Consider the following 21,555-nt stretch of genomic DNA (forward strand, 5'->3'; position numbering starts at 1 on the left):
ATGGTGGCTGTTGGAAATTAAGTTGCCCAGGGGGTTGGCTAAAATTTTTTAACTCAATTTTTTTTTTGGTAAAAGACCCGCACAGTATTGGTCTTACAACGTCCTTCTTTTAAAATGATTGCTTTAAGCCCACAAGGAATTCGGCAACCTGGAGGAGGATATTATAATAAGGCTTGGTGGGTCTACCTCAACGAAGAAAAGCCCAAAGGGTCCAAAACAATTTATCATTAATATTTCTTAGTGAATGTCAAGTTTGCTATGCATAAGTAAAAGAAAATGATTAGTACCACTTCCTATTCTTAATTAATATAAGATTTAGTGTGTAATTCAAACTAGATTTTAAAATACAAATTAAATCTCATATTAAGAATCAGAGGTGATATTACAATTTCATGCATGTAGACCTTTTTACTTTAGTAGAGGGAGGGGGATGAAACATTAATTGTAAAAATATGTGATATTTAAAGAATTAAAGTGACAAAATTGAAGTGGATTTGAGTTCTCTCCCATTTATTTTTTTCCCTCTATTTTCCGTCTGAACCGCATTAGAATGAAATTTGACCTGTTTAGATTCAATATTTTAAAAATTATTAATAATGTGTTAAATTATAAAAATAAAGAACTTAAATTACTAAATTTTAACCAGGACAATTTAAAACTGCAATGAAGAATATTTTAAAAGTCATTTAATATAATATTAAATTTGGATCACACAAATTTCATTCTAATGATTAATAGTGGTTGAGAAGGAAAGTGGAGTTGAAGTGGAAGGGAAAGAAAACGGCCGGAGAGAATCCAAATTCGATTAAAATTGAATGGAAGCGCTAGCACACGAGTATAGGTGGCAATAAAGCAGGTCGAATATGTGAATTTCTTATGGTTGTTCAAAGTAATATAATATTTAATTTCAAGCTTGTCTCCTACATATATACCATTTTCCAATTCCAAGCAAAGTTGCAGGAAGATAGAATATGGAGTAAGAGTAATGGTTAATTGTAAAAAAGAAAATATCACTTTTTCTAGTAAAAGTGAGCATAGTTCCAAACTTGAAATATTAACAAAGCTGGAAAATCCTGTGTTCCTTATCTAAGGTTTATTCCATATCAATCCATTTTGTAAAGCTTCTTCAATTCATTGAACAGATTTTACCAAACTTCAATATTATATAAATGAAGAAATCAGGCTAACCAAAACAACATTAATGAACGATGGCAAATCCCACAAACGATATGTTCAACAAACTGAATGAAGAAATGCAGAAACTGGAAAATATGGAGAGGGAGAGTTATGATCATCATCATCAAACTCCACGTCCCAAGATACAAAGGGTCCTACATCATCAGAGAAATCGAAAGAACTTTGGAAAGTATTACTTTCCCAGGTTTGTGTCATTTGGTCCAATTCATTATGGTAAACCACATTTGCAGCTAGGAGAAGAGTTCAAGTTCATGTGGGCATCAATGTATCTTCAAGGGAAGGACAAAGATGCGAAGCACCAGAAGGTTCTTGAGAACATTAAGGATCTGAAAGATCTCTACACAGAAGATGCTCTTGGAGATTTCGAGGACGACGAGAAACTGTCGGCGATATTGTTCGTGGATGGGTGTTCACTGCTTCAAATCTTGCTCAAATTTGATTTCCATAAACCTGAAGATCTGAAGATTCAGGTTGACCTGCTGGCTCTTCTTCGCCAGGACGTGCTCTTGCTGGAGAACCAGCTTCCTTTTCAACTTCTCAGCCTTTTAACAAATGATGACGACCTCGTCATTAGAGCCATAGACATGTTTGTTGGTCGCTTTCAACGTTTCTCGGTGCATAAACCAGAGAGACTGTCGTCGATGCAAAAAGCTATGCAGGACGAGGAGACTGGTGAGAACATATGGTTCTATTTCTATGTCATACTATTATTTTCTTCTATTTCTATTTCAATGTGTATGTGTGCATATTCAGTTAGGCATATGAATGCATATGAAGTCTACACCTTATTCTATAATTGGATGGCATAAATTTAACTTCACTTTTGACTAAAGTAAAGACAGACAGAGACAAATGGTAGGTCCCGTTTCTGATTATGTAGGTTTAACAAAAGGACGACCCACTTCTTTTATATTATTCTCTCTTCTTGCGAATGAAGTGCATATCCATCTAAATATGTTATATACTCTCTTTCCATGCTAAACAAAAGAAAGGGGTTAATCATGGGGGTTATTTTGTTCCTATATGAATATAGGATTTTAATTCACATTTTTTTTCTTATGTTTATAATTTCTTTTAAATTATCCTTATTAATTATACATATATTAAATGCATTTTTTTAATCAATGACAGTTCCATTACAAATTATTAAAAATGTATTTTTAGCAGAAATATTTTTTTTTGCAAATAATTATGTAAATATGTATGCATGGTACACTGCTTACTCTCACCAAGTTTACATTCCATTGTTATATAATATTTTTCTATCATCATTTAGACCTTCTGAATTACACTTTGTCTAGTGTAATTAAACAGTGGTGATAGAGTTAAAGTATTAGAATTTTTTATTCACCTATCCCTAGCCCTTCCCAAGGAATCTACTCACGCAACCAACACAATATACATTCCTTTTAACAGAATGAGTGAGGGGTGCCCATCACTTCCAAACTCATCAAATCTATATCTCTAGACAATCCAAATTTAGTTTTTTATTTTTATTTTTGTAAAATAATTATTTTACTAATTATATAATAAAAATAAAGATAATCTTTAAATTCTTATTTTCCAAAATAAATAATTTTTTATTTAAAAATAATTAATTTAAATTATTAAATCATAAAGTGATAAGCAACTTGATGAACACCCAAAATGATTCCCATTTTTAATGAGTAGATCATCCCAGGCTGTTTTGTAGAGAGAGAACTATATGATGCCAGGTAAGATGAAAGTAAAATTTAATGGTTAAAAGTCTCATAATATATTTGAAAAAAGTTGGACCCCTCTGTGGATCATTCCATGAATAGCTCTTTTTTTTTTTTTTTGGGAATCTCTTCCACTTTTCAACTGAAAAGTGATGGGGATGCATTGGACTATACATGTTCATCCCTTCTACAAATGTAAATGCAGCCGCAGGTAAAGAAATTGAGGTGCGACTCGTACATCCTGCTCCTCCTCCTCATCTTCTTCATCATCTTCGCAGCGAAATGTTGAGAGGCTTTCATCCGGAAGATACCAAATCAAAACACAAACACAGATCAAGAACATACAGAAACGTAAAGGAGCTAAGAGAAGCAGGGATTCGAGTGAAGCGAAGCAAACCAGTAAGCCCCATCGACATCTCATTCCAGTCCACTTGGTTCGGTGGAAGACTCAAACTTCCCAAAATAGTGGTCGACAATATTACAGCACCAACCTACCTCAATCTCATAGCCTACGAGACATTGCCGGATTTCGAGAACAAGCACGAGATCAGCTCGTACGTTGAGTTCCTCGACACAATCATCGACCACTCCGACGACGTGAAGATGCTGCGAGCCGCCGGAGTTCTGCTGAACAGACTTGGGAGCGATGAGGAAGTGGCGAATCTGTTTAACACCATAGCCACAGACTTGAGGACTGATGCTTCAACGTATGCGAGTGTGGCGGATGAGATAGAGATGCATTATAAGAAGAGGTACAAGACATGGTTGTCTCAAGCTTTTCATATGTATTTCAAATCGCCATGGACGATAATTGCTTTTCTTGCTGGTTTTTTCGCTCTTTTTCTCACTGCTGCTCAGACCTGGATCTCCTTCTTTCCCCCTAAATAATAATATTATTCATCGGTGAGAGAGATCAGTCTGATCAGTCTCACAGTTTAAGCCATGGCTTAGCTCCTTCTTCTTGTTTGTTCTAAACCCTCACCATACATTATAGTGATGAGCATATGGTGGTCATTACTATGGTGAGCTTCTTTTCATTTTTGTCTTCAGTCATTTTCTTCACAGGAAGAGATGTATCTATACTTTCTTTAAGGATGCTGCAAACTTGTAACAAGGGCATGTATATGCTCATTTATGAACTTTGTGGCTCAATAATATGTACTCTCTCCGCTCTCAAATTGTAAGAGCTTGCTAAACGGGTTTGTTGGCAAAAAAAATTAAAGGGGACGGGTTTATTTTTCTAAATATAAAATCTTAATTTATTTTGTCTTTCAAATTCATAATTCTTTTAAATTCTCTCTATTAATTAAACATATTAAGAGGGTTTTAATAAAGGAAGTAATTCTAATACAAATTATTAAAGAGGATATTTTAAGAAAATCAGTAATTTTTTTTTAACTAATAATTAGTTTATCTAATTTTTTTGCTTTCAAAAATTAGTTATTGAGTTTTTATATTTAAGACCGATATAAATATATAGGTTAAAATATATATTTGGTCATTTAACTTTGTACAAGATTTCAATTTGATCCTTTAACTTTAAAAAATATACATTTAGTTCTTTAACCCTAAAATCATTAGGCTTAAATTGTGATCTTTTGTAACAATGATGGTTTTTTTGAAAATTAAACACAATATGTTAGTGTTTAAGAATGTTTTATCAATATTATATTTAAGATCTCAATGTTGTCAATTTTCGTTAATAATTTTAGAGTTAAAAAACTAAAATTATACTTTTTAAAGTTAAGAGATCAAATTGAAACTCTTTATAAAATTAAAGCACCAAATGTACAGTTTAGCCAAATATATATGATGGCCCACGCCACCTTCTCTATCTGAGCAACGAATGAGGGGGACATATATACATACACATATACACACACGCATATATATATACACACACGCATATATATATTTGTATGATGGCTCCCAGTTGAACAAGGCCCACCAACTTGTCTGTATATATGATGGCTCACAGTACCTGCTCCGTCTAGTCATTATATTTCTTATCGTTAGCCACAAATTAAATAACACCACAGACACAAGTAGAAAAAGAAAATAGCAGCCCTCAAATTCTTTCCTTTGGGCTCTATGCTTTTGCATGAGAGAATAAGGATACAATGAAGAGGTGTACATTTATGAGGGTAAGACCGATCTAGCCTCTTTCTCTTTCCCATAAGCCTAACACGAGATATAAATATTCATAATTTTAGTTATATCTAATTGTTTTAGATGAAATTAAACTTGTTCGTGGAGGTTTGTAAGTTATAAAAATGGAGGAAGTGAATTGAGGAGGCCGGATTCAGATCCTCTCAGAATTATCTTTCTCATTTTTCCTTCTGTGAATCCCTTCTGTACCCTCAGATAAACAAATGGATGGTTTAGATGTACTCCTCCGGTTCTTAATTTGGACCCATTTAACTAATTTGATTAGATTAAGGAAGTTAGATAAGTTAGTTAATTATAAAAAATGTGACATGTTTTTCCTAAAATACCATAATCATCTTTTTTAATACTCTATCTTCCTCTTCTACTTGATTATGGTTGAAGGAGTATCCATAGTGGTAGTTTAGAGAAATTTGATAAATATGAGAAATAGGTCTTATATTTACGACTAAAATTAACTCAACAATTAGGTCCTATATTCAGGGCCGGAAGAGTAATATTTTATAAAATATTATAATATTATTAAATAAATGAATTTAAATTGCAAAAAAATTAATTTGAACAGTTTGCACGTGTAATATAATACAAATTAATTTATAAAAATATTTTAATAATAGTTTTTATAATATTATCTGAACCATCCAATTTTTTTTCCCTACGCTAGGGTAGGGTGGAGAAGGAATTCGGGCAAAAAATGAGAGAGAGGATTCTGACAAGAGAATCCTGATCTCCAATGCATTTTCTTCTTTGATACTAGCCTTATCCAATGATTTGAAAAACATGCTACCGCTCTCATCACTAATACATGCAGTTTCATAAATATCCAGTCCTAAACGTGGCATCTATTAATTTATGCTATATCCGATTCTAAATATAAGAGTTATTTTGTAATATGATATTTAGGACAGTGAGTCATATATACGCTAGAGATGTGTGAGTGAATCTTGACCTTTCGGGGGTGGAATTTATTCGTGTGTGTGTGGAAGACAGTTTCAAATAACTCATACAAAAGCTTAAGCTTAACGTTTTGAATTCAAGAATCCATACTCCTTTTACATGGCGAAGGGATATTTATTTTAAAAAAAAGAAAGAATGGCATGGAATAATATTTTTGGGTGAGAAACAACCAAACTAATGTTAATTAAACTGTTAAAACCAATGCCAATAACAACATATAGCCAAATAGTTATCCCCTTCTTCATCCTTGAAAAAGAAGAACCTGTTCGAGTTGATTCAGGTTCATTAAGGCTGCATTTTAATCAAGGTAAAGGTACAAAAATGTAAATAAATTTTTATCTAAAGTGCACCTAGGCCACCACTGTAAGTTTTTCCCAAGTATAAAAATACTCATAAAGTTACAAGATTAGAGCAATTTGCCTAATGATACTTTTTGTGGTGAGGCTCATGATAATATTATAGAAGTAACAAAATACATTTAACTTAAAAAAATAAAAAGAATAAAGGTGTAAAAATACCAACAAACATTTAGTCAAAGTGCACCAAACACCATTTTTTTTGCAGGCTCAAAAATACCCATAACCATGCAAATAAGTTCATTCTTTTCGTTGTAGCAAAAAAATCTATTAAATTTTCTCATGCTATTTTAATACTAATAATTTTATAGTTAATGTATACATTTGATCCCCTAAATTTATATCAAGTTTTAATTTAGTTTCTTAAATAATAAAGTATATTTTCAGTAACAAATATTAACACCGATAGTCTTATTAACCAAAAATATTGACTCACTGAATTTAAATGCTAACAAAGCACGCTTAGTGTTTAATCATTTAATAAAATATTCTTTATATATTGAAAGATAGATTGTTGATCTTAAAAATAAAAATCAGAACACATCTTCATTAGGTTTCATTTTAAATACTTTTCGATTTACAAATGTTAAATGAAGCATCAATATTTCAAGATTTAATTGCAGGGTTACCATTTAAATTTGCTAAATCAACATTTTTTGTTAATGAGACAAACAGTGCTAATATTAAGGGGATTAAAAATACATTTTATAAATTTAAGGGTCTAAATTAAAACTCAATATAAATTTTGAAGAAAAAAAAATATATTAACCATAAAATATTAGTATTATAATCTTATAATAAAATTTAATAATTTTTTTTGCTAAAATTGAAAGAATTAATTTATTGCATGGTTATGGGTACTTTTTTAAAAAAAAAAGGAGTTTAGCGCACTTTAACTAAAAAATTATAAGTATTTTTATACCTTTACTCCTTTTTTCGTTTCTTGAATAAGGGGCATTTTATTATTTTCATAACATTAGTGTAGTCTTGCCACAAAAAATAACAATCGTTCGACAAATTTAACAAACCGTTTGATTTTTCTCTATTTTTATAAGTTTATAAGCACTTTTGTAACTCAAAAAAAATGTATAATGGTGGATGTGCTTTGGTAAGAGTTTATAATTATTTTTGCACTTTATCTTTTTAATTATTTTAATTAAAAAATGATTAGTAATTTTTAAAAAATTCCCGCCGTAAATTGATATGCGATTTACATTTAAAGTATTAAAATACAAAAAAAAAATCACTAATTCGCATTTCTGGTCATTTGGAGTGAAAAGGATGTACGGAAGTCTCCCCTTTTCCTAGTTTAATGGAAGCAATTAATTTGATAAGAAATGTGCTGTTGGTCATCCATTCAACCAGGATGAAGTTAGGCTTCCTGTTCATAGAAATTAGTAGGTCAACATTACTCATTCATAGACAACAGGAGCAATCCCCAGCAGATCTTTTGGCTAAATTTACTTACTATTTTCGGTTTTAATATAAGGTTTGTTTGATTTTTATTTTAGTATTAAATTTTAGATCTCAATTCATTTTGTCTCTTATATTTATATTTTTTTTTGAAATAATCTTTTTAACAATGATAGTTCTAGCCAGTATACTTGATTAGTAAGGATATTTTAAGAAAAACAACACTTATTTAAGACAAATAACTAACTCAACTTACTTTTTTAATAATCTTTTCAAATTAATCAACTAATTATTATAATTAGGAACAGAGATAATATATGCTAGATAAAATTTTTGTACCTTTGATCAATTTTTACCTTTTGAATAAGAGGCGAGCGTTAACGAAAGAAGATGGCAGTAGTTCCCAATGATTTTTCGTTTGATCAGTTTTTATTTAAAAAAAAGAAGAAGAAGGAGAAGGTGTAGCTTTTGCACCAAAAAAATCAAAAATAAGAATGTGTATCTTTTAGCTTTGGTCAAGGATACAACTTATATTTATTTAATACATTCTTTTTTAAATAGAATAATCGATTCAAACAATACATGTCAGCCAACCGATGAAAAGCTATTATATTTAAAATGATTACAATTGTTTATCCAAAATAATAACAAAAATAATGATAAACTATGTAGTCATCAATTGCAAGAGAGAAAACAAATCCATACGCTTGCCTATCGTTTTTTCTTATTTTAATCATTCCATGTCCAAAAAACAATAATAGTATCAATTAATAATTTGTATAGCACCTAATGCTCATAAGGGTTGTTCAAATTTTATTTTATTTTTTTTAAATAATTATTTTAATAAGTATAGGATAAAAAATAAAAATAATCTTTTAACTATTATTCTTTAAAATATAATTTTTTTTATTTTTAAATAATTATTTAAAATATTAAATCTGGACCGTCCAGATTAGATCTGGATGGTCCAAATTGCTCCTCAGGTGATGAGTCATGGTGCTCATCATCATCACCTGGTGAGCACTTGATGCGGACTCTTAATTAATATAGTGCTTAAGGATGAGAATATTGACATTATAAGTAGTGCAGATAAGTTAAAATAATAGGGGAACCCAGTACCCAACCTAGCCCGTTGAGGTCAACCTCAAATGGACAGTGGTAATCCCGTACTACATTGTCACCTTTAAAATTTAAAACACATGAAGAACTGACCACATGAATATGGACAAAAAGCAATCAGACAACTCCTGGGTCCCACACTCTCTCTCTCTTCCACGTCCTCTCGCCATCTCTGTGAATATATAAGTTGGAGATACATCATACGGTAGACTTTATGGTCTATTAAAAGACAAACATGATTCAATTATTTAGCGGCCCAATTTTATTCCTTATATGATTGAGCTTTCTTCTTATTTATTTTTTAGTATATTAAATAAATGAAACATAAAAGAGATATTTAAATTATTTGAGTTGGAGTTGCATTATTGTTCACAGAGTGATATAAGCAGTTTGTTTTCAACTCTTTATAATTTTAATTTAGACATAAAAAATTAATTATATTATTTGTTGAATTAATATGTTATTTGATTCCGTGGTCAAAAAATATGTTATTTCATACGTGAGATTCTCACTGTGCTCTTTGTTATATTAGTCAAGTAACAAATTCGTAGACATTAAAAAAAATTAGTTAAGTAAATTCTTTGTTAAAACTTATTCTAAAATCTTCATTTTTAATACTTCTTCTAATATAAGAGCTAACTGACTAATTTGAATAGATTAATAAAATTAGTTATTTGTAATAAATATGTATTTTCTTTCCTAAAATATTTTTGCTAATCAAGTGAGCTAGAACTATCATTATTATAAACACTGTTTTAAAAAAAATAAATCAATAAACAAAATAAATTAGAATCTTATATTTAAAACAAAGATAAAAGTCAAATAAGCTTTGATATTAAGGATCAAAGGTAATATATAAAAACAAATTGGTTAAAATTAATTAACGATAATAAATTTGTAAAAAAATAATATATTTTTAAATATATTCTTATTTGTGGAGTGTGATGAAAGAGAGAATAAGTGAAAAAATAAGAGATAATGAGCGGAAAAAAATAGGGATAAGAGATAAGAGATATTTTTTGGAATAAGTATATTGTATAATTTATAAAATGAATATGCTTTATCCCAAATATTGTACTACTTCCTTAAAAGATAGTTATAGGGTTGAATTTGGTTCCAAATATAATATATACTTCAATCCGAAGTTTATAATTTTCTTTTTAAAATATCTCTATAGATTATGTTCCGACCAAAGAGTAGTTTCAATATAGATAATTAAAAAGAAATAATTTAGAAAAATTAACATATATTCATTATAAATAACTAACTTAATTAATTTTCTTAATATCTCTAAAATAGTTACCTATTCTTATATAGCTTCAGTTCTTGATATAAAAACTAGTTGACTCATTTGAATAAATTAAAGAATTTTATTAAGTTAGTTATTTATAATAAATATATATTATGTTTTCTAAAATATCCTTACTAATCATGTATATTAGATATAACCTTTAATATGTGTAACTAAGGACTATTTTGAAAAAAAAAATATGATAGACAAAGTTATTTGAGATCTTATATTTAAAAGTAAATTGAATATCAAATTAACTTTTATATTGAATATAGAAGATAGTATTAAAAATTTAGAGTAGTAGTTATACCTAAAACCCCAAAGAGTATAAAAGTATAAATGTGGGAGTTTTCAAAAAAAGATAGCACTGAAACTCATCAAGCCTCGTCAAAATAGGGCAACAGTACATATTCCCACATCGTAGTGGGCACATCATCATTTGGAATTGAAAATATTGGTTCACACGTCACATGCCCTTCGGAGAGGTGGGATTCATTTGGCAATTAATCTAATGGACACTTTCTAACAAAAGTTTGGTTTAATAGAAATGATAATTTCGTATATGATAAATTAAAATTAAAATTCCTATTAAGAAAGATGTTTATATTTAATATCTAATAGTATTTTGAATAGGATTATTTCTAATAAAAAAATTATTGTACCTATAATACTAATAATAAAAAAATCTAATGGACGCTTCCTTACCCTCTTGGCGGGAAATATCTAACGGCCGTGCGAAGGTTGTTACTGCTTGTTTGACTTTGTAGTAATCATTAAATTTTACACGAAATTGAGATCTGTCTTTTCTCCGCGCTAAGAAAATTTAGATTGCCTACTTATATTTATTACGGTTAATATAATTTTTAAAGAGAAAATTACAAAAAAAGACTTTAGAATTGCAAAAACACAGATAAGGACCTTGACAATTTCACTTTGGGTTTTGACAACTTCATGACATATTATTACTGTCAAAGTTATAGTAAAGTTGTCAAATGTCCCTATCTGCGTTTTTACAATTCCAAGGTCTTTTTTTACAATTTTTCATTTTTAAATCAAATCTTTATAATTGAACCTTATCATAAATATTTGGCTGAACTAGACATCTAGTCTTCTAATTTTATACAAGATTAATTTTAATTTCTTATTTTTTAAAAAAGTATATTTTTATACTTTTAATATGAAAACTATTAGCAAAAGGTGATAATAATGTGATCTTGAATATGGATGACATATTTTCAAATACTAATATGTTAAATTTAATTTTCAAAACAACCATAATTATTATAAAAAATATCATTTAAGATTAATAATTTTAAGGTTAAATAACTAAAAATATACATTTTAAAATTAAAGGACCAAACTAAAACTTTGTATAGAATCAAAATGCTAAATATATACTTTTGTCTAAATATTTTCTTAAAATGTTAAAATTGCCTACGGTATCACTTTCAATGGGCTTTATTTTCCGTATTAATACTTCTCACTTCATATTTGCTTATTCTTATTAAAAGAAGTAAAGATTCTACGTTAAATTTGAAACAAAACTTACATCCAAGGACAAATAAAAATTTAAATCAGAATAGAGGAAGTACATTATTTTTAATAAATTAAAGTTCGCAGCTGTAACTTAGTGCCTTTTTATTAAAAAATTTCATCAATATTAATATATATTTATAAAATATAATTTTTAATAAAATTTACCGTTTTTGTAGACAATATAATTAATTTTTTAAAACTCATTCAATTTATCTTTTTTTTTATAGGGGACAAAGAAAAGCACACAAGATAAATTAACATAAAAAACCACTCACACCATGTTGGCCCTGTGACCATATGACTCATTACTTACTCCCCTAGCATATCAATCAGACGCGTTCAGATTGAGATTGTTGCCTTGTTAGATGCTGAGAATGAGAGAATATCTTAGTAGAAAAATACTTACATCAATTTTTTTTTTTATATTAATTTTTTTAATAACAGATGATCATGTATTTTACTTTTTTATGTGAATTTAATGACAATGTTTTAATTCAGACAATGGCAGAATGATATATTAAAGCATTGGGCTCTTACAAGATTATGAAGCCAGTATAAAGCAAAATTTGTTTGAACAAGATTGTCCTTTAATATGACACTTCATCACATATAATTTAAAAAACTGATATAATAAATATAAATAATTCGACCTAAGTATCACTTATCTTAAATATATAATCTAGTTTGTAGTAATTTTCTTTGCCATCTGTTGTTGTTCGTGGTACCTAATTATAAATTAGATTTTATATTTATGATATGAGGTAGTATTGTTAATGGAAGTACATGTTCCAAAATTTTGTTATTACAAAAGTTGAGATTTAAATTTGAATTGATATAATTTTTAGTCTTTCAGGTTTGTTCTTATTTTTGTTTTTGTCTCTTAAATTTCAAACTATAAGTTTTAATCCTTTAAGTTTATTTTCATTTATAATATTAATCTCTATAATCTGATAAAAACCTAAGCTATTTTATTTTTTATGAGATTAAAACTAAAATGACAACAAAATTGAGACGTTAAAAACTCTTTAAATTTTTTTACTAAAATAAACATTTTCTATTTTAGACCCTGATTTGAATCCTTCTCCAGTCTAGTCATTCTTCAGTTTCCCGCACGGTACATGTTTGTGCCAAAATCTTTGTCCATTGAAATTGAACGCAGTTATTCCTTTCCTTTTGTACCGGCAACAAAACCAATCATTATTAATCGGACCAAAATAACATTTGGTGCTTGTGGTGCTTCCGAATTAATTGTTCTTGTCCGCTTATCATATCATCATTCTGGGATGACGCTACCAAGCTGCGTGGAAACAACCTCTTCTTGCTCTCAGTAGCGTTCATATTTTTAATTTATTTTTCTCTTCCATTTTGCTCTCAGAAACCAACTTGGGTTGGGTGGTTTACTGTTCATCTCTTCGTCTTCATGTTTGAGCATGTGGAATAGAACTGGATTCTTCTATCCTGTGGCTGAGACGAATCCTCTTCTCCATGTGACCCCACATGTGTTTTTTCAGTAAGAGACGATTTTCATTCTTTTGCCTGCTCTTGTTACGGGTCAAACTTGGTTTTACTGCTCTTTGATTGCGATTCTTGCTTATTTATTTGAAATCAGTACATGTTTGGTGCTTAAGCTACTTCCGCCTTCTCTGTTGAATTCACGAGTATCTTCGGTTCTGGTTTTGTTGACATGTATTTATAGTCAAAGGCTGTAAGTCTGTTTGAAGTTTGAACTTCGAAGTCGAAGTTTATCTGGATTCTATAAATTAGGTTTGTTTCTTTATCCATATTGATTGGATGCAAGTGAGGTAAATCCATCATATCTCCAATTTTGGCTGCCTGTGCAGGTTTTGTTGTTCAATTTCGATGGGTGGTTGTACTAAGAATGGATTTCAAACGAGGCTAGTCTGAAAGTCTTGCTCCTAATTTTGCCTTCTGAAGAACAGAGGAAGACGGATATAACACAACATAGCCAATTAAGTCTGGTACAAATGGCTTCAAGAGTAGATACCAGTGAAGACAGTGAAACCAAAGGTAGCATGTGGGTTTTGGATCAGAACCTTGACCAACCTATGGATGAAGAAGCAGGAAGGCTCAGAAATATGTACAGAGAAAAAGTAAGATGCCAATTCGTATTTAAGATCCTCCTCAACTTCATTTCTTTTGCTGACATGCGCGGAGTTCGAATAATTTTCTTAAAGAAAGCTAAACATATTACTCCATATCAGGTTGCTTGCTACTGCACAAAAAGTAACCACCTAAAGTGGCATAGAACTGTGTTCCTACATCCCTTTTTTTTTCCCCCCTTTCTTTGAAACCGAGTTCCTACATCTGAAGTTCGTAAAAGTTCCCTCTGAAATTTTAGCTCTGTTACACCTTAAAGGTGAAAGGAAGAAAGATGGCAAAAACTTTGCACATACACTTCCCAGTGGCGCCCCACTTGGGATTCTGTTGGTTACTTTCTATCATAGAAAAATAATAAAAAGAGGCCCAGTTTGGTGTAGTGATTGCCTTTAATTCCATTTCCTGCAATAAATTATGCTCTTATAAAGTATCAGGACAATGCTGATATTTTAGCCTCAAGATCACCTTCTTATTCTTATTTTCGTTCCGTTTCATTCCATTATGTGCGCCAAATACGTCTTGCTCTAGGTTTGGCAAATCTGAGTGACAACTTTTGAGAAGTTAACGAAAATACACTTGAAGGCAAGTTCCTTGATAAGCATCCCTGTAGAAGCCCCCCTTGAGGGCCTGTGAGCTATACTTCCTCAACAAGGGTCAAGGGGAGTGCTAGTTGCGTGACTCATAATGGTTGTGTTGTATCCTCTTGATATGTTTCCTGAAGTAACTTCATCCTTAGGCTCATGCAACCTTGAGGGCTAGATACCTTCACTATACCTCATTTAGGGGCCTGTGAGCAAGCCTCTTCTAGCAAAAAGATGGGAAGATAGAGTGCTTATGGCCCCACAACTTGGGGCCTATGAGTAAGAATCTTTGAGATCTCAACTCCATTCCACTTGCTTAAAAGAAACTCATGTCCCTCCTCAATGTGTATTCAGCAAAGAAATTCAGTTTTTGATTTGTCACTTGTCACAAATGATCTGTTGTCAAATTTTAGTTAGATCTCCCCTTATTCTTGTACGGATCCAGAAGTAATTTATTATATCTACTTGTATTTGAAATTATATTTTCTTATTGAATCTTGTTGATCTAATTTTGATTTCTTCAGAAATTTTCTGCCCTATTGCTTCTGCGGCTTGCATATCAGAGCCTTGGGGTGGTGTATGGGGATTTGGGAACTTCGCCTTTGTATGTGTTCTACAATACTTTTCCCCGTAAAGTGAAAGATCAGGAGGATGTGATTGGAGCTCTTTCTTTGATCATATACTCTCTTACTCTGGTACCACTCCTCAAATATGTTTTCATCGTATTAAGAGCAAATGACAACGGACAAGGTATGTATTGTTTTGTAATTTTGGTCTTTAAGATAATCGAGATTGGATAAATCAAACATTTGCTATTATTTTTGCTAGTTGCCATAACGACCAGTTCTGTTTTGTACTTTTCAAGGTTATCAATGAACTTTATTTCTCCCTTACAAGTCACAAGATTTCTTATTTACATCAGCTCTTGTTTTTGCTACGGCAAAAGTTTGTTTTGCTTGCCTAAAAATAATTTTGCTCTCACTTTTTGCTTTTGGGAAAATGAAAAACATCGTGATGCTTGTACCATGAATGGTGCAAACTTTGGGACCCTTTTCATTCTTGTAAAAACGAACTTCTAAATGTGATTCCCTGATATTCCCACCAATAGACATGTCTGAGTTAGTGAAGATACTTTGTATTTGATAACATAATGGATATCTCCGACTGTGTAATTTCCTCTGTTATATCATATTAGAAGTGTCTCGGACAGATAAGTCAATTGGACACTGATAAACCCCTTTAGTTTTCTGAACTTGCATATTTGTGGAGCAGGTGGAACATTTGCACTTTATTCATTGCTTTGCCGACATGCAAATATAAAAACAATTCCTAATCAACATCGCACTGACGAGGAGCTAACAACTTATAGTCGGTCTACCATCCATGAAAGGTCATTTGCTGCAAAAACGCAGAGATGGTTAGAGGAAAAAGCTTCCAGGAAAAATGCTATCCTTATTCTTGTCCTTGTTGGCACCTGCATGGTTATTGGAGATGGGATTCTTACCCCCGCAATATCTGGTATAACTTTATGTGCAACTGATCTGGTTTACATTATTATTAATTTTTCTCATTTTGTAACTGTCAACTGGCTATGCGTAAGTTCTTTATCTACCACTAACTATGCTTTTGCACGTTGTACGTGCACATTTGGGCAAATTCACTGGACCGTAAATATACAAAACATTGATGGGGGTGAGAAAAATGAAACAGTGATATAACCTATAATTAGTTGGCAAAGATGTGGATGTAGGAATGAAGCTTAGGAGCGGCCAAAAAAACATGATTTATTAAACTTGTTCCCTTACACGTGCCACTCAGAATTACAGCTATTCTTATATGCTCCTTCTACCTTTGTGCTTTGTCTTGTGTTAGTTATTAAATTTTTTGAAAAGCCTTGTGTTTAGGAAAAGAAGTTCCCTGTTAAGAGGTGTATAGAATTTGAGAGAAACTGAACATGGGGCTTACAAGGATACTAGAGTTGAAATTTTCCTATCAATCATGTATAAAGGAGTATTGCTAAGGACTCCAGGAAAAATGAATTTGCTGCAATTAATCTCTTGTTTATCATCTCTACCTTTATCAAGTCTCTGATTTATTTTAAAAGACACATAACTAGATCTTCTGCTACAGTTTTATCAGCTGCTGGTGGAATCAAGGTAAATCACCCTGACATCAGTAATGGTACGGATCCTTAAAAGGGGAACAATTTCTTCTATTCCCCCACCTAATTCCTTAAAGTTCTTGTAGGTTTCCACATGTCGTAGATTCTGAGTCTTAAACTTTGTTCCATCTGGCCTGCAGGTGTAGTTGTGGTGGTTGCTGTTGTAATCTTGGTCGGGTTATTTAGCATGCAACATTATGGTACAGATAGAGTTAGTTGGCTCTTTGCTCCAATTGTCCTTCTTTGGTTTCTCCTTATCGGAAGCATAGGTATTTTCAACATCTGGAAACACGACAGCAATGTTCTAAAAGCTTTTAATCCTGTTTATATATATCGGTATTTTAGAAGAGGAGGAATAGATGGTTGGACTTCCCTAGGGGGTGTATTGCTGAGCATAACAGGTACATCTAGCACAACAGCCGTTTATTTACTTCTTGTACTTCAGAACAGTTAGTTAATAACGAAAATAGTTCTCTTGGATTTGACAACTTCTTATGATTTATTACAGGGACAGAGGCTCTATTTGCAGACCTATCTCATTTTCCAGTTTCAGCTGTACAGATAGCATTTACTCTACTTGTTTTTCCTTGCCTTCTGCTAGCCTATTCCGGACAAGCTGCCTACCTTATGAGTCACTTGGATCATTCCCGGGATGCTTTCTATAAATCTATTCCAGGTTCGTCATATTCTTCAGTCTATTGAAACTTACTTATTTTGTGTTGTAACATTTAAAATATTGTTACCTATTGAGCGAGTAATTTATACTTTGTTTTTATTACAAAACAGAGTAGTGAAATTTTTAGAGACCGAAGTACTGAGCCAGCGTTGTCAATTGAATAATCTTAGTTTTAAGACATGGCCTAAAGCGCATGAACATAAGTTCCTTGCGAGTCATTAAATGTGTTGTGAGCACTTTCTTACCCAACCATTTCTGTCCGGAGTTGGGGGCATGAATTTGACATTTATTTATTTGATTTCTGTTAAAACATGTGGTTGGAAAAATACTTAGGAAAGAGTTAATAAAGGGAGGCTTTGCATTACATCCATTTATGGTAGAGTACAGATTGTTTAATCTGATATATAAGTTATGTGGAACTTGTAACAAAGATAAACCGATAACCATACCAAATATTAGGAAGTATGTAATCTGATTATTATTTAATGAAACCTCTTTTTCTTTGATGTTGACTGTCCTTAGTTTTGCAGAGAGAATATATTGGCCTGTGTTTATTGTTGCAACAGCAGCAGCTATAGTTGCAAGCCAAGCCACAATATCTGCAACTTATTCAATTATTAAGCAAGCCTTTGCACATGGCTGTTTCCCAAGAGTCAAAGTCATACATACATCAAAGAAATTCCTTGGCCAGATATATGTTCCGGATATTAACTGGATCCTTATGATTCTTTGCATTGCCGTTACTGCTGGGTTTGAAAATCAAAGCCAGATTGGAAATGCTTATGGTAAACTTTCTGTTGTTATTAGTAACTTGTGATAGGGGTTTCAGCTTCTGATCATATGCTCACTAGCCCCATATACAATGTTTTGAGGAAGGCATCTCACAAAATGCAGGAATATCATATTGTATTGGATAGTCAAATGACATATATGTTATTACAGAGAGATGTAGGAAATAAAAATAAATTGGAGAAGTTCATAAAAATGAGGGATTGATTGATTTCCTAAACGCACGCCTAATTCCGAGTTAACAAGTTACAATGATTCCTTACAGCATTCCAAAGTCCCAGCTTAATAAGAAACTTGTATAACTTTGAGAAAATAAATTATTGCGGTCTAGACTACAACCATATAACATCTTATGCTGCTCTGCACTCCCTATAAACTTGACGTTTTCTAAGATTTGCAACAGTTTATTTATAATTGTTTGCATGTTTAAATTCAATGCCGGCAACTTTTTCTCTGGTGAATGTGTGAAATCAATCCATTCGGATGAATGCCTCAAGTAACACTGTATTGCATTAGGGGTCTATAAAGAATTGCATCAGCATTTCATTTATTTAAACACTTGGCAATTTAGCAAACATTATAAAACTTAGCTCTTTGTTTTAGTGTTTTCAGTCTTTTTCCAGCATGGTTTCAAGTGAAGAATTGTCGTTGTCCCAACAGGTACAGCAGTTGTGATAGTTATGCTGGTCACAACATTGCTTATGACGCTAATCATGATTTTGGTGTGGCGCTGCCATTGGATTCTTGTTGTCGTCTTCACTGTCTTATCACTGATTGTGGAATGCACTTACTTCTCTGCTGTACTTTTCAAAGTGAACCAAGGTGGTTGGGCTCCCCTTGTAATTGCTGGAGCATTCCTTACAGTTATGTATGTTTGGCACTATGGCACAGTCAAGAGGTACGAGTTTGAAATGCATAGTAGGGTATCTATGGCATGGATTCTCGGGCTTGGCCCAAGTTTAGGACTTGTTCGTGTCCCAGGGATTGGACTAGTCTACACAGAGCTCGCACGTGGAGTACCTCACATCTTTTCTCACTTCATCACCAACCTACCAGCCATCCATTCTGTAGTTGTATTTGTATGTGTGAAATACCTACCTGTCTATACCGTCCCAGAAGAAGAGCGGTTCCTTGTCAGGAGAATAGGACCGAAGAACTTCCACATGTTTCGATGCGTAGCACGATATGGCTATAGAGACCTGCACAAAAAAGATGACAATTTTGAGAAAAAACTGTTTGATAATCTTTTCATGTTTGTTCGGCTGGAGTCAATGATGGAAGGATTTTCAGACTCAGATGAGGAATACAGTTTATGTGAGCAGCAGCAGCAAGGCAGGCAGACAACAAGAGATAATAGACTTGTGAATAACAATAGCAGCGGCAACACAGCCTCTTCTGATATGGATCCAACAATGTCATCAGTGGATTCAATTGTGCCAGCTAGATCTCCATCACACGTGAATATTACCGTTAGGTCCTCCGGTCTACGAAGCAGCCAGACTGACGGTGATGAACTTGAGTTCCTGAACAATTGCAGGGATGCTGGGGTGGTTCACATACTAGGGAACACCGTTGTGAGAGCAAGCAGGGATTCAAGATTGTACAAGAAAGTAGCTGTGGATTACATATATGCATTCCTGAGGAAGATGTGCAGGGAAAACAGTGTGATCTTCAATGTCCCCCATGAGAGTCTTCTAAATGTTGGTCAAGTTTTCTATGTATAGATAGATTTTAGTCCTTACATAATGTAATCTATATGCTCGGTTCCTTGTCAACATCATAAGAAGAAGTGTGTATCTCATGCACGGTTGAGCATCGTGTAGTGTATGAATAAAATTCTTAGGTATTGTTATCATCTGTTGCCAACCCTTCCCTCCCTTTTGTTTCGTTTTTGTTTTTTTTTTTGGGGGCCCACAAGATGTTTACATAAGGCTCTAAGAATCTCTCACAAAAGCCAATGGCATTGTAACCTAGTCATGTGAAAGCTCTTATATAAATGAAAGGTTGTGGGTTCGATCTCTGTTATTGTCTCAGAGTATTAGTGCCTGTGAAAAGGATTTTTCACCAGCCTCTAAATGATGGACTGTTGTTTAATTCAAATGTTATACCGTCATCAAAAATGACTGCACAATATGGGAGAGAAATAAATTTTATAAATATGCTTTTACTTTTCTGTGTTATGTTCACTAAACACCGCGCATCCACACACATATTGTAGTGTTACAGAATAGAAACTACTCAGTGGGTTTAGCACATCTGGTTAAAATTTAATTTAATAAAAATATATTAAATTGTCTATATTCAAAATTTATTTTTAAATTTAATGACATTGAAAAGAGATTCCTAAATATAATTTATATTAAACAATTAAAAAGTTAAATAATTTATTTAACCAATGCCTCCAACATTAGTACATCACGATTGAGGGTCTGTTTGGATCAGCGATTGGAAAAGTAGCTTATTGTCAATTTGGCTTATGAAAAAGTGAAGTTGGATAAAAACTAAATTGGATAAACTAAATTATATTTGGATTGGAGTTCGGAAAAATTAGTTTGTAAAAGTGAGATTGATAAAGGGTTGTTTGGATTATGGTTAGATAAAAGTAAGTTTGGTTATAAAATGACCAAAATAGGTATGAGTTTTAATAAATAATGAAACATGATTAAAAAAAAAAGATTTCACATAATACAATGAAATTAAAATAATTTAACATGAAGAAGTCAAATTTAATTAGTGAATTAAATTTTAAAAATTTAGAGAGATCATAAAAAATTAATGCAAATATAAAGTGAAACATGCATAATCCACATTCATAAATATATCTGACAAATAAAAATTAAAAAAATTATGATAAAAGTCAATTAAATTAAAATTAACTCAAGTCTTAAATTGGAAATAAAAATACCACTGGCGTTTCAAACTAAAACTCAAGATTTTAGCCCAAAAAAAAGATTCAAGATTAGATAATGGAAGATATGAGGAAGATGACAAGAACAGCAGAAACGTGGGTATTGACAGCCTTTTCCTGACATGGTCCATAAGCTACTTCTTCAAAAAAAAACTCCCTCCTTTGAGCTTATTTTTAATTGTGCGTTTCTACTCTTTGCAGCCCTCAAGCACTGTGGTGTGCAAGCTTTGCCACACAAGGACAAATTTTTGAATCGGGCTTATTTTTAAAATAAGCTACTTATAGTCCATCAAAAGCTCTCCCTGAGACAATTGCGTTATTCAAATATTAATTTTTTTTTTGGAATATGATTACTACAAATAAGACTTAGTCGTTACAGATGCCAACATATAAATTATAACTAAATAATTGAGAATTACAACTTCTATAGAAGTCTCAATGCAAGCAAGGACAAATTGAATATTACATGCATAATTTGAATCTTTGATTGAATCCAGAAATAAGTAAAACTCTTGATATTGAAATAAGAAATATAAGAAGAACTGTTATTTGATTTCTGTATCATGAATTAATGAATTTAAACACTA

General features: G+C 31.8%; 2 protein-coding genes across 3 annotated transcripts; both read left to right on the forward strand.

Moving 5' to 3' along the window:
• Positions 1 to 1,208: 1,208 nt before the first annotated feature.
• LOC114741734 (UPF0481 protein At3g47200-like) lies at positions 1,209 to 4,093 on the forward strand. Its single transcript, XM_028929988.1, has 2 exons — positions 1,209 to 1,869; positions 3,103 to 4,093. Exons 1-2 carry the CDS (start codon positions 1,209 to 1,211, stop codon positions 3,783 to 3,785), a joined length of 1,344 nt encoding a protein of 447 aa, XP_028785821.1. The 3' UTR covers positions 3,786 to 4,093.
• An 8,974-nt stretch (positions 4,094 to 13,067) lies between these two features.
• LOC114741732 (potassium transporter 10) lies at positions 13,068 to 20,085 on the forward strand. 2 transcript variants are annotated; one of them, XM_028929985.1, is made up of 9 exons: positions 13,068 to 13,245; positions 13,577 to 13,846; positions 14,959 to 15,184; positions 15,707 to 15,952; positions 16,565 to 16,615; positions 16,736 to 16,996; positions 17,104 to 17,271; positions 17,802 to 18,056; positions 18,721 to 20,085. In XM_028929985.1, exons 2-9 carry the CDS (start codon positions 13,721 to 13,723, stop codon positions 19,782 to 19,784), a joined length of 2,397 nt encoding a protein of 798 aa, XP_028785818.1. In that variant the 5' UTR covers positions 13,068 to 13,245; positions 13,577 to 13,720; the 3' UTR covers positions 19,785 to 20,085. The 2 variants fall into 2 exon arrangements, with proteins under 2 accessions (XP_028785818.1, XP_028785819.1); XM_028929986.1 differs by lacking the exon at positions 13,068 to 13,245 and having other exon boundaries at positions 13,572 to 13,846.
• The last annotated feature ends 1,470 nt before the right edge of the window (positions 20,086 to 21,555 follow it).

The sequence above is a fragment of the Neltuma alba genome, unplaced genomic scaffold (assembly GCF_004799145.2).
Source record: "Neltuma alba isolate B1F8T4 unplaced genomic scaffold, ASM479914v2 tig00003506_pilon, whole genome shotgun sequence".
Taxonomy (NCBI): Eukaryota; Viridiplantae; Streptophyta; class Magnoliopsida; order Fabales; family Fabaceae; genus Neltuma; species Neltuma alba.